The sequence below is a fragment of the Dromiciops gliroides genome, chromosome 1 (genome assembly GCF_019393635.1).
Source record: "Dromiciops gliroides isolate mDroGli1 chromosome 1, mDroGli1.pri, whole genome shotgun sequence".
NCBI lineage: Eukaryota > Metazoa > Chordata > Mammalia > Microbiotheria > Microbiotheriidae > Dromiciops > Dromiciops gliroides.
This window is the reverse complement of record NC_057861.1, coordinates 285363109-285381456: the sequence shown is the minus strand read 5'-3', so window position 1 is coordinate 285381456 and position 18348 is coordinate 285363109. Positions and strand designations below refer to the sequence as shown.

Genomic DNA, 18348 nt, shown 5'->3' with positions numbered 1-18348 from the left:
ACTGACTTGATATTTATGTGATTTTTTTTTCTTTTTAATAGTTTAACTTACAAACTTAACATAAAACAACAGGTAAAATCTTAACCTAAACCCTAGCTTTTAAGAAGGCAAAACCAAACAAATTAACTAACAAACAAGCAAAGAAAATATCTTTGTTTTAGGTCTCCCTTCCAGTCTTTCCCAAAATTATATCATCTTGGGTGCTGTTTTCCCATCTTTTTTAAAAATACCATTATAGTCAGTATGTATCCAATTCTCTTTCTGATGATTTGGTCCTGTATCATCTCCTATAAGTATTTCCATATTTCCTCACATGAATCATACTTATCATGTATACCCCTCCATTATATTACATTAATATATTTTAATTTCTTGTTATTTACCAATTGTTGTATATAAGTTGTTTCCAGTGTATTTGCTTTTATAGTTATCTGTGATTTTTTTTCATAGATTGGTCCTTTTTTCTGTTTTGTGATTCCATTTTATAATACTGCTCTGCAAAATGTTTGTAGCAGTTTATAGTTCTACCAGTAGTGATCTACAGTTCCATTTCCTCTTAGCCCATCTACTGAATTTTATCCTTTTGGCTCAAAATTACCATTCTAGTAGATGTAAGTTAATATCTTAAGGTTTCTTGACTTTCATTTATCTCATTATTAGTTCATTTGAGGATATTTTATAGTTATTAATAGCTTGTATTTATTCTTTCACAAATTGCCTGTTAATGTTCTCAACTATTACTCCATTGGGGTGAATATATTATTAGTCTCAGAGATATATATAAGTTCTGTGCAGATTCTGGATGTCAGATTTTTTTTTGGTGAGGCAATTGGGGTTAAGTGACTTGCCCAGGGTCACACAGCTAGTAAGTGTCAAGTGTCTGAGGCCAGATTTGAACTCAGGTCCTCCTGACTCCAGGGCCGGTGCTCTATCCACTGTGCCATCTAGCTGCACCCTGGATGTTAGATTTTAATCTGACATATTTATTGCAAATAACATTTTTTCTATCCATTTCTTTTCATTTTAAAGTTATGAATTTTTGTGCATGAGACTTTTTCTGTTGCTTTATGGAATAGTAAAGTCAATAAAATTTAAAAGAATAGCCAAATATCTAAATGAATCTATGATCATATTAGTTCTGAAGTTACTACCAAATATGAAGATCATAAGCCATCTGTGTGTACTTATCTTGTACAATTCTTGTTCTTATCTTTCCAAAAGTTTATCAAAGGATATCTACCCAAAGTGTTAGAGACCTTCCCTCCTTTCTCCAAGCACTGCAACTGTCTACATGTCATCTCCTCATTCTTGCCATTTGACCATCCCCTCTCTTCTCCATTGATTCCAAGGAAAAATACAACTCTGTTCATGGCTTTTCCTCCTGTTCTTTAGAGTTCTCCATGGGTTATATGTTGTGTTTTGCTCATATATCCCATGTGCCTCCCCATTTCCTTCTGTATGATACTCATTTTTAGTTCTTTGGAGGCAGCTGTACTTAATGTCTCATTGGCATATTACAAGACTACTAGAATGTTAATATTTAAAAGATGGGCATTAGAAGCTTGAACGTCAGTAAATGAAAATTTCAGTTTTCTGAAAGCACACCATTCTCTCTCTATCTGTTTAACTCTGAGTCTATCTCATTGTTCACCCATACTTTCTGTCCCAGATATGTATACTGTTAAACAATATCTGTACAGCAAAATAGAAGTCTAGGCAATTTGAAAAAATGTAATGGAAATATACTTGGAATGAAGAACCTAGAGATTTTCATTTGAATGCTATTTTTTGCTAATTTTTCTACCAGGGAAGGCAGAAAGGGATGATAACATGAATGTTTTTAATTTCATCTGGGAAAGAATAAAAACTTGGAAAGGATTGAGATAGGAAAAAGCTTTTTTAAATAACAGCATAGGAAAATAGAGAAATCGATCACTTCCTCCCTTCCCCCAAAACTGTTTTGGAAAAAATTAAGGAAAATAAAATTAGATATAATAATACCTCTATTGATGAAGATAATTAATTTCATTGATATACTTCAAAGCTTTGACAGGGTCCATCTTGCTATCATTATGAACAAGAAGAAAAGAGATAACTAAATTATCATATAGTTGGTTGCATTTGAAACTAGTTGAAAAGTTGGACCCATAGTAGCAATTGTAAAGATGAAAAACACTTAGAGGGAGATCTGTAGTACAGTACTTCTGGGATATGTGATTGGCTTTGTGTTATTTCACATTTTTATCAATGACTTGAGTAGAGGACTTTGTCATATTTGTAGATGACACAAAGCTGAGAGAGAGAGTTTTCATTTGAATGAGGGTCCAGATATCTTTTATGAACTAGTTACATGTTGTTTTCAAAAATTAACTTCATAAGCATAAGATGAGAGAGCTAGGGCTAAATAGCATTTAGTCTGAAAAAAGGTCTGTGGGCTTTAGTGGACTACAAGCTCAGCATGAGTCAACAGTATGTTGTGGCAACAACAACAACAACAACAAAAACGTAGGCTGGCATTAAAAGTCCCAAAATCTCAGAGCCAGAAGGGAACTCAAACCCTGCCCAAAAAAGAATCCCCATGATAACATCCCTAATAGGTAGTCTTCCAGCTTTTGTTTGAAGACCTCTAAGGAGGTCTTCTCCACTTCTTCCTAAGGCAGCCATTTCACTTTTAGATAGTTCTAATTATTTGAAATTTTTTTTCTTTAAATTAAGTTTAAATTTGCCTCTTTGCAACTTTTCCATTGCCCTTAATTCTGTCTCAAGGGGCAATCACAAGATTTATACATAATTCTTGCACATGAGAGCTCTTCAGGTCCTTGAAGACAATTCTCCTATGGGAAAAAAGGCAGAACAAGGAAGATGACAGCCCTGCTTCTCGCTGTCCTCTGCTCTGGTTAGACCATGCATAGAGTAGTGTTCAGTTCTGGACACCACATTTTAGATTGAGACTATACAGAGGAGGGCAACCAGTATGGTGAACAAACTAAAGATTATTCTAGTTGAAGATCATATGAGAGACCTGGGAATATTTAGCCTGGAGAAAAGAGGGCTTAAGGTTCCCATATAAAAGAGGAATTAGACTTGTACTTGATCACAACAGTAATAGTAAAGAGTGTTGGATTTGAACTTTTAAAACAAGTTAAAATCTTGGCTCTAGCACTTACCACTCTGCTATTTTGGACAAATCACAACTTCTAAGATTCGCTTCTGTATGTACCTTGTTTGTACATGGCTATTCAACCTGTCTCCTTCATTATGAGCATCTTGAGAGTAGGGACTTGTCTTTGTTTTTCTTTGTATCCTCAGTGCTTAGTACAGAGACTATAGCATTCAAAGCACTTAATGCTTGTTGGCCTGACTTTCTAGACCTCATTTTTTGTGAAATAAAGGGCTTGGGTTAGGTAATGACTGAGAAGTCTTCTTATTCTAATCTATGATCCTATGAAGTTTCAAAGAAGCAGATTTAGGGATGATTTAAGGAAAAACTTCCTAACAAATTAAAGTTATTCAAAAGAGGAATGGGCTGCCTCAGGTGATGGGTTCTCTCCCTTTCAAAGTGGTCAAGCAAAGGCCTGTTATAAGCACTTATAGAGGAAGTCTAAGTCAGATACAAATTGCTGTTGTTGTTGTTACTATTAGTAGTAGTAATAATTTCATTTATATAGTACTTTGAAATTTACAAAGTACATTGCATACTTTAACTCATTTAATCCTTCCAAAAACTTGGTTGTTATTCTTATTTTACAGAAGAACCTCAGAGAGATCACACAATATGTTTCTGAGGTGTGATTTGAACCCAAGACATGAACCTAGAGAGATTGTTTCTGAAGTTCCTCCCAAATCCAGGGTTCTTTCATTCTGATTCATAGTGAGAAATTTTGTTACCAGAAGTAGTATATGATCATAAGTTGTTACCAGAAGTAGTATGAATCATAGAAGCTCAAGGCAAGAAGATCTGAGTTGTCTAGGATGTCAGAAGAGAAATGTCAATAGAAAAACTTAATAAAAGACTAACTAAAATACAGCGTTGTACTCGGTTTCCGTCGTAACTTTAAAGGGAAACTTCCACAATGTCCGGAGCCCTGGATGTCTTGCAGATGAAGGAAGAGGATGTCCTCAAATTCCTCGCTGCAGGAACCCATTTGGGTGGCACTAATTTGGACTTCCAGATGGAACAGTACATCTATAAAAGGAAGAGTGATGGTATCTACATCATTAATTTGAAGAGAACTTGGGAAAAGCTTCTGCTCGCTGCTTGCGCCATTGTTGCCATTGAAAACCCTGCTGATGTTAGTGTTATCTCATCCAGGAACACTGGCCAGCGAGCTGTTCTGAAATTTGCTGCTGCCACTGGTGCTACACCTATTGCTGGACATTTTACCCCAGGCACCTTCACTAACCAGATTCAGGCAGCTTTCCGGGAACCTCGCCTCTTGGTGGTCACTGATCCTCAGGCAGATCACCATCCTCTGACTGAAGCATCATATGTTAACCTCCCAACCATTGCATTGTGCAACACAGATTCTCCACTTCGCTATGTGGACATTGCCATTCCATGCAACAACAAGGGAGCTCACTCCGTGGGTCTGATGTGGTGGATGCTGGCCCGTGAAGTCCTACGTATGCGTGGTACCATCTCCCATGAACACCTGTGGGAAGTGATGCCTGATCTTTACTTCTACAGGGATCCAGAGGAGATTGAGAAGGAAGAGCAGGCCGCAGCTGAGAAGGCAGTGACAAAGGAGGAATTTCAGGGTGAATGGACTGCCCCTGCCCCAGAATTCACTGCTGCTCAACCAGAGGTGGCTGATTGGTCTGAGGGAGTGCAGGTGCCATCTGTGCCCATTCAGCAGTTCCCTACTGAAGACTGGAGTGCTCAGCCTGCTACCGAGGACTGGGCTGTGGCTCCTACTGCTCAGGCCACTGAGTGGGTAGGGACTACCACAGAGTGATCCTAAATTTTATCCCAGGTGCTCTAATAGAGAAGGAAAAGATTCTTGAAGGAAAATAAATCTTGATTTCTTATAAAAAAAAAAGACTAACTAAAATAATACCAAATAAGTGAAAGAACATGAAATCTTTAAATGAATTTTGACATTTGGCATTTAATTTAAACACATTGAGTCAGAAAAATAATACATTTTTGCTTTTACTGTAGATCTGCTCCTCCACATTCAAAGGTAGATATACAAGGTATGGTTCTTGTAGCTGTAGGGTGGGAACCAGCAAACTTCTCTGACTTCTTTTCTCCAGTTCCCTGGCATTTAAAACTCAAGGCAGGGGCAGCTAGGTGGTGCAGTGGATAGAGCACCGGCCCTGGATTCAGGAGTACCTGAGTTCAAATTCGACCTCAGACACTTGACACTCACTAGCTGTGTGACCCTGGGCAAGTCACTTAACCCCAATTGCCTCACTAAAAAAAAAAAAAATTGAAAAAGAAACAATCACTTCTTCCATTCAAAAGTGTACACAATTACTTTGTATGGTAAACATACTGTTGTGAGAGGCATACTAGCCTTGAAAATAGCATTATTGATATTTATGCTATAGTTTTTCCTGGTAAGGCCTTATCCTGAAAGGTGGAGGTGACTTTGATAAATTATACTGAGAAAGTAGTGGTTCAAACTCTAATTGCCAATTAACTGTTTCCTATGCATTATCTTTATCACATGGTAACATGACAAAGAAAAATCAATTCTATAAAAGCCATGCATATAAAATATGTGTAGATTCTCTTTTCATAAGGAGATTATTTGTGTTTACTGATCTATTATATAACCTCATCTCATTTCCTTTCTACTAAGAATGTTGTGATAAACCATGTTTAACTTGGACTTCTTTTTTAATGTTTCCTTTGTCTCTTATTTTTCCATTTATTGATGCTGTGTTTTGAAAGTTTCCTTGAATTTTCTGAAGCCTTTAGAATGCTTAATAGGAAACATTGAGCTATTGAGGTTTTGTGTGTGTGTGTGTGTGTGTGTGTGTGTGTGTGTGTGTGTTTTAATCCAATGCTGCCTCAGAACAAATGTTGTATTGTACATTATATGGAGCAGCCTGCCCTCCCTTCTTGAACAGAGCACCTGGTGTTACTGGTTTCAAAGAATTTTTCAAGACTGGCAGTTGGATTCTCTTCATAGAAGTGTAACTGCACTTCACAGAAAGCTTGAAAAATGATATTCAAAGTTAAGGAGAATAGAGAATAGGTGTCAGCCTCTAAAAGAATAATAAGCAGCCGCAAGAACCTTCATTCAGAAAGGATTCAGATAGAAAGTGGAGACTGCTGAGAACCAACTTTGCATTTTAGTATGAGAATGGAAGACAAGAAGGACTTAATAGGTTTCATCATAGTTTCCCTGCCAGCCTATTTCTTAACCGCATTCATAAAAACAGAGGTCATGTGGAAAATAAATAAATAAAAGAAGGGTCTCCTTTATTAGTCAATGTTACTGAAATGTTTAATTCAAAAACTGAAACCCATGGCTCAAGCTAGTAGGCAGCATAGAGTTTTTCCTCACTGGCCCCAGCATCTTGCTGAAAACTAGCCAGTTCATGTTAACTAGAGGGATATCATATCCAAATCAAAACCATGATGTAAAGATCCAAGATGCCCTGTTTTAAAGTTTTCACAATGATTATGATGATGATGATAAAAGAAGAAAAGGTAATTGAAACACATTATGCAAGGTACAAACAGGGAATGGTTAAGGCCAGTCCTCTAAGATTGACAGTGTTATCCTCTGTCCTTACAGCCTATAGATCAAAACCTTAGTTTGCAGCTGCTTGCTGATTAGAAATAGTTTCAAAGCCACCAGACTTTTATTTATTCCAGACATGAGATAAATCCAGACCAAGGAATCTGACCCTCTTGAAAATCACTTTCACAAATGAAGTAGTGGTATCTCAATTGCCTTCCCAGCATAAACTTCCCATAAAAGGAAGAATTAAAAAATTCTTGGATTATGTATCAACAAATAAACTGGTAGCAAAGTTATGGGAAGAGAATCAAGCTAAGGTTCAGATCAGTGAGAAAAACCTAAACTGTGAAAATTTGTTTTGTATCATCACATCTAACATAATAGGCTAATTAAATGGACTCATTTCTTTTATAATCTTTATCAAAAAACAACATCCTGCACTATCCTAGTTTTGCTACTTAATACCTGTGAAATCTTGGGTAAGTCCCTTAACTTCTTTGAGCTTCAGTTTCTTCTGTAAGATCATGGGGTTGGACTAAATCGCTTCTAAGCCCCTTTCAGCTCTTAATCTATGATCCTATCAGAAATTCCTACATAAAAACTGATTAACTTTCAGAAATGATTTTTATAATCACATGTACTACTTGAAACAAACTAACAGAAAAACACAGGGAATAAACTCCTTTTGTGTTCTGTTTTTAAATTGTTAGCTATCTTGCATTTTCATGCCATCAATCGGAATAGGGTAGAGATGGATCATGGTAAATCTATCTCCACTATTGAAAATAACACTGACATTGCATTCCTCTACTTTAGAATTACTATCATTTTCACATATGGAGGATGCTGTATATGCATATATATGTGATATATTATTACATGTATATATTTATGCAATATTTATGAGATTTTGAAAGTACTTTGAAAAAGTACAAAGTGATATTAACATGCATTAAGTTGGAATATGCTCAAAGTTCTGTCTTCTTATTCCAATTACATTTGTAAAATTCTGTTAAGTCATTAAGATCAAGAACACCTACATAGAGATCTAATGCCCCGTGGTAGATGAGATAAAATAAGCATTGAACAGCTTTACTTTAAAAAGCAGAGGTGGGGCAGCTAGGTGGCACAGTGGATAGAGCACCGGCCCTGGATTCAGGAGTACCTGAGTTCAAATCCGGCCTCAGACACTTAACACTTACTAGTTGTATGACCCTGGGCAAGTCACTTAACCCCAATTGCCTCACCAAAAAAAAAGCAGAGGTGACAAGCCAGGGACAAGCTGAATGAGTGAGGTATTCTAGAATAGCCTAATAAAAGATTTTGGAACAGAAGGCAAGAATATTAGTTCTAATTCTGGTTCTATGAGAAGCCACTGTAAGCCCTAAATAGTAGAGTGGCATAGCCAAAGGAATGGGTGAAGAAAATGTTCAATTTAGCCAAACTTATTTTCTCCAAATAGGATCAAGTTAATTAGTAAATATAGTTATCAACACTCAAAAACTTTCTGGATGACATCCACATGGGTGACCCATGCCAGTATAACGGTCTTTATAAATCAGGAGCATTATATAATAGAATGTACATTGTTTTATTCTGAAGAGTTTTTCATAATGTTGGTGAGACCTCCATTTTGGATGGCAACCACAGCCTCTATGGGGAGGAAGTAAGAAAAAAAATGTTTTAATGTATTTTTCAATCGTTTCTGAGGGGAAATGGGAAGGGAAGTTGTGAGTAAGTAGGGCTAAGATACTAGTGATGTGACAGTAGCATGAACTAACAAAATTGAAACTAACAGCAAACTATTAGCTAAGAGAAACTATTAACAAAGTGGGAAGGGCTGGAACGAAACAGGATTAGGAACAATAGAAGATCAGGGTGTGGCTGGGTGAGAATGTGTGCAGTCCCAAGCATGAAGATCCAATTTCCTCTGTCCTGTTCCATCCCTGCAGGCTCTTACTTTAGAGTTCCCCAGCATTCCATGAAGTCTCAAGCCAGATGGATGAAAGCATGCTACCTCATCCTTTACTCTTCTTCCTCCTTTTTCGCCTCCTCTCTTTTCCTCCTACTTTTTTATTGCTGTGTTTCTGCTTCTAGTTGCTAAACTCCTTCCTTGCAATTAGCATCGTTATACTAGGTGTAACGATTGGAATGACGCCACCTGCAGGAGACTTACTGTAGAAGAGTTCCACCCATGAAGCGAAGGTCTTTGAGGGCAAGACCAGGAGTCTTTTCATTGGAAAAGGAAGTGACGCGGGCTAGTAGGAGGAAGAAGGAAAAGACTAGCACTCTGTCTGGCTCTTTCCTGAGGACTCTGGGGGAGAGCGGAGCTAGAAATGTGCTCTCCCTTTAATAAATAGGAATCTAGGCCTTTCTCTCTCTTTACCAAATTCTTATTCTCCTTAATAAATGCTTAAAAGTCTAACTCTTGCTAAAGCTTATAATTTATTGGCGACCACTCATTAGATATTTTAGACAGTTTAGCTAGAATTTTAGCCCTTAACATAGGTATGGCCCCTTCTCTCCTCTGATACTGCCAATACTCTGGTGCAGGTCCTCATCACCTCACACCTTGATTATTGCAATAGCCTATTGGTGAGTCTGCGTACCTCAAATCTCTCCCAACTCCAGTCCATCCTCCATTCAGCCACCAAAGTGATTATCCTAAAACAAAGGTCTGATCTTGTCATCCCTCTACTCCATAAAGTCCAGTGGCTTCCTATTGCCTTACACTGTACTCCCCAACACATACTCTGTGATTAGTGATATTGAGCTCCTGGCTGTTCCATGAGCAAGACACTCCATCTCTGGCCTCTAGGCATTCTCTGCGGCTGTCCCCCAGGCCTGGAATGCTCTTCCTCCTCCACTCCAACTACTGACCTTGCTAGCTTCCTTTAAGTACTAACTAAAGTGCCACCTTCTACGGGAAGCCTACCTCAATTCCAAGTGCTTTCTCTCTGTTAATTATCTCTTCTTTACTTTATATATAACTTGCTTTGTAGTCCTTGAGGGCAGAGACTATCTTTTGCCTCTTATGGTATCCCTTGAGTTTAGCGCAGTGCCTGGCACATAGGTACTTAAATGTTTATTGTTTGATTGATAGTGTCCATATCATATGAATGTATTCACAAAATACATGTACTGTTGGACTTGGAGATGAGTTTGAGGAGGATTTAGAACCAAGGCGAGTGGTCCCTAACTGCCTTTTCCTGATCTCAAAATGAAAGAACTTGTATAAATGGGTAACACTGATATTCTCCAAGGAATATCCTGGCTACTACTAGCTATATAGCTACTATAGGGCAGGACCTTTTGCTAAGTCATAGCTTGAGTATTAGCCATTAACCCTCACTAAGAATTTATAGTCCCCAAAAGTCCTTGACTACTAATTGATAGTCATATGGTTTCCTCAAGGTTAAGCCTTATAACCTTGGTGCCAGCAGTAAAGACTTCATCTAAGACTACCCTGGATGAGAACCCCTCAGGAACTCACATGATTCCTTCCAAGCAAGGGTTCCTGACCTTTCAATGAGTCATAATCCTGATGATAATTCCTCTGTTTCTCTTTCTGTTATGAGTCTACTGACCAACCTCAAGTAGATCCTACTGTTTTGCCATACAGGAATGCCCTAGGTCACTTAGTAGACAAATAATGATATTTTAACATCCCTTCTCATTACAGAATAGATGTGCACCCTGAATATAACTTGTATTCCCTTATGCCCCAGAACCTAGAACTTTTTATAGAGATGATTGAATATCATGGCCCCTTTGTGGACTTTTCCCTCCCAACTCCTCTTTACTCAGACATCCAGCAGTATATTACTTCTCAGGTTCTTTAGCATTTTAGCTTTCCCATTAGCAGTAGGTAAACGTGGCCTAAATCCCATATATTCTTTCATCTTAGCTTGCCTCCTGGCCTTTTAGCTACTCATACACAGAGATGTACTGGGGACTTTCTCTTTAATATCATACCTACTTTCATATTTTGTTTCAGTGTGATTGCAACAGCTATTACTGGAAAATTGATAACTCTCTAGGTTCTGCTTATCCCAATATCTATAGAAAAATTCTAAGAAGTGCTGTATTCATAAATCATTAATAAATATCAGTTCCTATGAACATAAATTCTTCCAAACCACTCCATATTTGCCAAACTAGAAAAGATTGGACAAAGATATTGAGTTTTATTAGTTTCTGAAGTCCTCAATGATGATAGTATGGAGAGGAAGCCTTATTGATACTAGTTCATTTGACAAAGAATACCAGACATTGCATGATCCAATTGCAAAGCTAAAGGAGTGTCAACAAAGTGAAGCTACCACCTGGTAATCAGCAGAAATTGAATCTTTCTCAGAAGTATGTTTGAAATTTATCTGAGAGTGACTGATGTATTTTATTCATTACAATTATTGTCATATAGTCCTAGGGAGATTATTTTAAATAATTTAATCTAAAGATTAGGAAGATGAGGAATGAGAATCCTACCTCAGGTAAAAGCCCTATATAGCTCTTTTGCCAAATAAAGAGAAAATGAAGTGTTTCTGTTAACCTCCATCATTTGGATCCCCAAAACAACTAGGAAACCAGAATGCCTACATTATGAACCTCAGTGCTAATTAAAACCTCTAAAGCATGCCTCCCATCCCATTTAAATGTTTTTTTTATTTCCCAAAATATTGTTACAGTTGCTGTTATAGCTACCTTTAATCTTAATTTCAGTTATCCCTCTAAATTATTCATGTGGTAAGATGGTCAAGTATCACCAGCTTCTAAAGAAGAGGGAAAAGAGCTGTATACCGCTCAATACCTTCAAACTTCAAGAAAACTGTTGTATAAAAGGCATTGCTCTGTGCCAAAATTTCACATACAGGTTGAACAAGAGGAGTGACTCACATACATACATATATACATGCATACATACATACTTACATACATACATAAATACATAAAAATATTGACTCACTAAGCAAGTTTTCTGTAGCCTTTTTTAAATGTTTCATTAGCAAAACCTAGTTTAGGTGTCCCTAACAGTACCATATCATTAACACAAAATATCAGTTATTTTCAGGGTTAAATCCAGTGAAAACTTACACCAGTAAGATATTCAATTCAGCAATGTTTCTTTATTCTTATAAGCATGCTGCTAAAGTCACACAACTATGCTAACAGGGTCCACCACAAATTTGTGTTATATGAGCTCAATTGGGCCCTTAATGCTGTCTGGAAATCCTTTTATTCTTCCCTAATTACTCTTTTCAGCATTAATACTGTTGACTATTCCCCTTGCTGGCTTTTTGTCACACTGCTCTCCTGCCTCACCTCCTACCTGTCTGACCTGTCTTCAGTCTCCTTTACTGGAAAATCATCTGTGCCCAACCTTTTAACTGTGGATGTTATCAAGCCTGTGTCCTGGATCCTCTTTTCTCCCAACAGGTTCTCAGTGAGCTCAGTTTTCTTGGCAGTAAATAGAGAGCATAGAACTTGGAGTCAGAAAGATCTGAGTTCAAATCTTATCTCAGATACTTACTTGCTGTGTGACCTCTTGTCCTTAGTTTCCTCAACTATAAAATAGGAATAATAATACTTACCTTACAATGCTGATATGAAGATCAAATTTATATATATATATATATATATATATACACATATATATATAAAGCGCTTTGCAAAATTTAAAGCTCTATAATAAATGCTAACTATTATTATCATTATCATCATCTCTATACAGATCACTCCAAGATCCATATATCCAATTCATTCTGAGTTCCCAGTCTCATATCACTAACTACCTGTTGGATATCTACAAATGGATGTCCAACAGACATCTCAAACTCAGCATATACAAAATGGAATCAATCCTTCAAACATGGCCTTCCTCAAAATTTTCCTGTTTTGAGGGCACCTTAATCCTTTCATTCACCCAACTCAGCAATCTTAGAATCATCTTCAACTCTTCTCTTTCACATTCCCCCCTGCCCCATGTCAAATCTCATTAGTTCTTTTTCCACAATATATATTACATTTCTCCTCTCCACTTAGTCAGTACTTTGGTTCAGGCTTTTATTAGTCTATACTATTGTTTCTTAATTATACTCCTAGTTTCTCGTCTTTTACATCTCCAGTCTAACTTCCCCAGTGCTACCAAAATAATCTTTCCAGATTATGAGTTTTACCATGTCTTTCTCCTGCTCAGGAACTACTAAGGACTCCCTATTGTCTAAAATATAAACTCCTCATCTTGGCATTTAAAACCCTTTAAAACCTTTACAGGCTTATATCACTTCCCATTACACAAACTGCATTCCAACCACACCAGCCTATTTGCTATTCCTCCAACTTAGCATTACAGTTCCATTTCAAATAAAATGAGATAATATAATATCTATCGGGATACTGGATGACAGTTATTATGTCTCCCATGAGTCTCCTCTTCTCTAGGCTAAATAACCCCAACTTCTTCAACCAGTTCTTTTATGACATGGACTCAAGGCCCTTCTCTATACTGTTTGCCCTCTTCTTGATAAAGTCCTCTCCAAGCAGACTATAGTCAGTATATCCAAGCATCTCAGGTGTAATCCTCAAGAGCTTCCAAAAGATAAAAATCAGAAATTTGAAGGAAATCTGATTTTGAGTTGGCAGCCTATATTGAGAAGATGAAGATGATGTACTTTTGATGACCTATATGTATGGTCTAATGGAAAGGAAATGATCTAATTATGAATTATACTAGATTCCTCTAAATAGCATTCTTCTGGATTCCACTGTGTATTTGCTGCCTTGTACCAGTAGTAGCATGAGTCCTTGATGAGTCAAAGAAAGAAGTGCTTGCATAAGAGTCGCCCATCAAGCTCTTTAAAAGACAGTAGCCCCATTCATTGCATGAAGATGCTAAGACAAGGGCAGGTATTTCTAAAATATGTTTTCAAAATTCCTATTTAATGCATATATTCTGTAACATACCAAGGCCCTTAGTAACAGCCAGTTGAATGTTGTGACAACATGGTGTGGGATGTGATGACAGCAGCATGTGTGGAATGTGGTGATATCAGGGGGGCAGAGTTGGATGAGTTTGGTGTTTGGTTTTTATTTCAGTGGGAGTTGTGCACGTGTTAGGGCTGCAGTTTGGAGCTCTTTTGTGGAGGGTATCATCTTAATGATATGTAGGAGGCTCAACTTCCTGACACAGAGCAGGAGTACAAATTTGACCCTTGTGCTTGTGAGTACCAGAAATCTTAATTAACCTAGAATATTTTGAAGCTGTTTCTTGAAAGAGAACTGAAATATTTAATTGAATATTGCAATAGATATTATAGGAGTTTCTAGTTTCAGGATGCATAATGAATTTTCTAAAGCTAACATCTTCTAAAGCCCCTTTGCTGACAACAAAGTATGTGTGTTTTGATGTGTATGTGTGTATACATGCATAACTATGCATATGTGTATATGTTTATATAAACATGCTTTTGTAGATCCTTTTCACCAAAAGAAATAAAATTCTGGGTTTTTGTATATTCTTTTTTTTGTTTGTTTTTGTTTTTTTGTTTTTGTTTTTTTTTAGTGAGGCAATGGGGGTTAAGTGACTTGCCCAGGGTCACACAGTTAGGAAGTGTTAAGTGTCTGAGGCCGGATTTGAACTCAGGTACTCCTGACTCCAGGGCCGGTGCTCTATCCACTGCACCATCTAGCTGCCCCTTTTGTATATTCTTAATAGAAAATAAATATATACTTTGACATTTCTGGTTAGGAAGAGGATGGCATATCTTCCCTTATAATTCCATGGTCTCAGAATGACAGTCTTTTTTTGCCTTGTTATTCCGTTTGAATTAGATTTTTATTTAAGCATAAGGGCCCAAAAATCTTGCCAAATTAATTCTATGCCATTAATCAAGAGAGAAAATGAATCTAGTAAATTGCTTTTGTTTAAAAATATTTTATTATTAGAATTTGATTATATCTCACATAATTTTTGTTAAATTACTTATTCCTTGCAAGGAACTGTAGTGATTAAAGTGTTTTATAATGCACTCTTGTTTTCCATGAAACTCTAGTGTGGCCCTGTTTCCTGGCCACAGGAATGTAAGAACTTCTTGGCATATACCCTGACTAGGATTGGGTGGGACGATATATAATTAATGTCAAGTGTTATTGTCCTTCTCCAATGCCATCCACCCACTGACTCGTATCAGCTTCTTCCTGTTCTGTCTGTATTAAGAGTTTGGGTTACACCATTTTGGTTCTGATTATATCTGGGTAAAACTTTCTGCATTCCCTTTTTCAGAGTACATATAAAATATCTGCCATGCTCTTGGGCCATACCAGGTGACTGAATCTCTGGAGCTTTTATCAGAAAGGAAAACAGGTTTATATAACAAACTGACTCCTTTTGTAATTGGAAACAAAAAGGCCGTTTCTCTCTCTCCGTTTGGGTAGCTACAGGTGGACAAGTTGGGGATCAGGTCTTGTGCATTACTAGTTTAAAAGTTTAGCGTATTTACTGAATGAAAAGTGGCCATTATAACTTTACAGACTCATCTCATTTATCCATTTCTTTTCTTATAGGCCAAAGAGACATGATAAAGAGACAGAATGAGTTGGAAAAGAATGAGTCATCATTTTTACTGTTAGACGTAGGAATCAAATTAGCAAGGTTATTTGAAAAAAAAATTTCCTTTAATTCTGTAACTACATCTTAGGGGGTTTGATTTGTTTGTGTAATTAGCATGATAAAAAGCTCAAATGAATGGCATCAAATAATATCACATATATCATCAAAAGAATGAAAATATAGGAATCATTTTAAATTAATTTGATATATGATTAATTTTGCAGAACATAGTATCTAATTTTACAAATTTTAAAAGCCTAAAAATGTAAGTTAGTGTTAGATTAAATACACTTTGTGTTTGACTACAGCATTTAATAATGAAGTAAAATAATGCCATCTGCCCACTATAATGTACTTGGACAAAGCAAATAGGGGAGCAAAGTTTGGGAAGCTATGAAGACACTGAGGTAATTGCTAGGAATGGAAGAAATTTGATCTTGGCAAAGACTTTGGAATAAAGAAATTACTATAAATTCTGAAATTGTAACAAATGATAAGAATACCAATATAATAATGATTATATATGTAGATTTAAGTACACAACTAGTTAAGATAGCATCTAAGAATAGAATTTGGATTTCTAAGTCATAGCTTAAAATATAGAAATGATGTACTATTGACCAGAGATAGAGTGGAACTGAGGACGATTGGCAAAATGTGTTTGCTTGGAGTCTAGCAAACTTAATTAGAAGAGTTTTGCATGAAAAAGGAAGGGGGTGGAATAACATTGTGTGTGTGTGTGTGTGTGTGTGTGTGTGTGTGTGTGTGTGTGTGTGAATATGACTTAATGATATAGAATCCTTTCTTCAAAAAGTTGACAAGGTAATGAGGATAAGTCCTATCATGGACTGGATTCTGACCAACAAGGAGTTTGTTCAACAAGAACTGGTTGCTGAAGTAGGATTGACAAAAACCTTTGGGGAAAGTTATAACCCATCTTGAAATTTACAATAGGAAAAAAGAGAAATCTAGGTATGGTAAGACATACTTCTTAGGAAGAATGGAAACCTCCATGTCACTTGCACTCTGGTCATCATCCTCATCTTCCTTCCACCAGACCATTAGACTCTATCCTTGGGAAGCCAGACTCTAAAAGGTGAGCTTTTGTCTCAGACTGTCCCAAACCGGGTCTCTACACCAATTCTTGGCCATCTCCATAGTATGCCACCACCGACGTTCCAACTCTTCCTTCACTTTCCTGTTCCCCCATTAGGATGCAAGTTAGATGACTACAAGGGATATCTTGCTTGCTCATAATTCTATCTCCAATATTTAATAGTTCCTGGCATATATTGCTTTCTCAATCTATTTAAGGCAGAAATAACTAAATCCAATTTCACTTGTTTTTTCTACTAAGGAGAATGCTTTTTGGTCTACAGAGGACAGAAGAAAAATGGCTAATTGGGAGTTGAACTCAAAGTAAGGAAATTTTTTAAAAGTATGCCTAGGGGCAGCTAGGTGGCACAGTGGACAAAGCACCGGCCCTGGATTCAGGAGTTCTTGAGTTCAAATCCGGACTCAGACACTTGACACTTACTAGCTGTGTGACCCTGGGCAAGTCACTTAACCCCATTGCTCCGTAAAAAAAAAAAAAAAAGTATGCCTAGATGCCCCTAATGCTTTCAAATTACTAGGCTTAGACTAACTAAATTCCATGTATAGTTATGAACACTTAGTAATCTTTGAAGAATTAGGAGAGAGATAGGAATAGAGATAAAGATAGGGCCTGGACCTGTGATTTAATTGGTTTAATGAATTTCCAATTGGGAAAACCCCTTCTACAAATAAAAGAAGAAAGAAGTAACTTGCTCAGGGTAACACAACCAGCAGATGTCAGTCAGGACTTAAACCCAGCTCTTCCTGCCCCCGAAGTCAGCTCTTTATCCTGAAAATAGGAAAGATACTGAAGGATGAGAGAAGAGCAAATATTCCATTTTTCAAGAACAGGAAGAGTCGAGTCTAAAAATAACAATAATAGCTAACTTTTAGATGGCATTTACTATGCTTCAGACACTATGCTAAGCACTTTACAGTTATCTCATTTGAAAACTGTAGATCAGTGAACTTGACTTTGATTCCTGGCAAAATTTTAGAATGTATATTATCATAAGGAAATGGTATTCAAAAAGAGCCAGCATGGTTGGCATTAAGAATAAATCATGACAGACTTATTTCTTCTCTTACAGCTTACTTGCCAGTAGAATTAAATTGAATAGATTTGAGTGAGGGTTTTGACTAGATAAAGAACTGAAGGTTAGATAATAGTAAAATGAGTAGTTTTGGACCTGGCTGAATGACAAGACCCAAAGAGTAGCCATTAATAGTTTTATATCACATTACTAGACAGTTTCTACTAGAATGTCCCAGGGAGCTGTGCTGGATCATGTACTGTTTAATATTTTTGTTAATGATTTGGATAAAGGCATCCTTATATTTTTGCAAATAAATACAAAGCTAGGAGGTAATGTCCAACATGTCAGATGACAGTATGAATCCACAGAGACATTGACAGTTTAGAACACTGGGCTGAATCATTAACAATGTTAGTTTATTAGGGATTAATGTAAAGTCTTATATTTGGCTTCAAAAACTCAATTCATAAGTACAAGATAGAGGAAGTGTAGATAGATAACAGTTCATCTGAAAAATATCTGTGGGTATTAGTAAATTATGGGATCCATGTTAGTCAAGTGTGATATGGTAGCCAAAAAAGCTATTGAGAGATCAAGACAGATGACAGTCCTGCTATGTTCTGCCCTGGTCAGACCACATCTGCAGTGTTGTTTTTGGTTCTGGGTACCACATTTTTAAAAAGACATTAATGTACTGTGATATCCAAAGGAAAAGATTTTGTGGGGACCCAATAGCTATTTTCTGGTATGTCATGTGGAAGAGGGATTAGATTAATTCTACTTGTCCCCAGAGGGCAAAACAAAGAGCAATGGGTAGGAGAGAGGCACATTTCACATTTCTGAAAGAAAAACATGCTAAAAAATAGAGTGATCAAAACACGTCAGCAATATCCATTCCTATCACCTGAGA

The 18348-nt window shown here is 36.9% G+C and overlaps 2 protein-coding genes across 2 annotated transcripts in view; both read left to right on the top strand.

The window, feature by feature from the left end:
* STAU2 (staufen double-stranded RNA binding protein 2) overlaps nt 1–18348 on the top strand; it is a 441622-nt gene that overhangs the window by 358146 nt on the left and 65128 nt on the right.
* LOC122736072 (40S ribosomal protein SA-like) lies at nt 4034–4955 on the top strand. The gene has a single exon (XM_043978080.1). It carries the CDS (start codon nt 4074–4076, stop codon nt 4953–4955), a length of 882 nt encoding a protein of 293 aa, XP_043834015.1. The 5' UTR covers nt 4034–4073.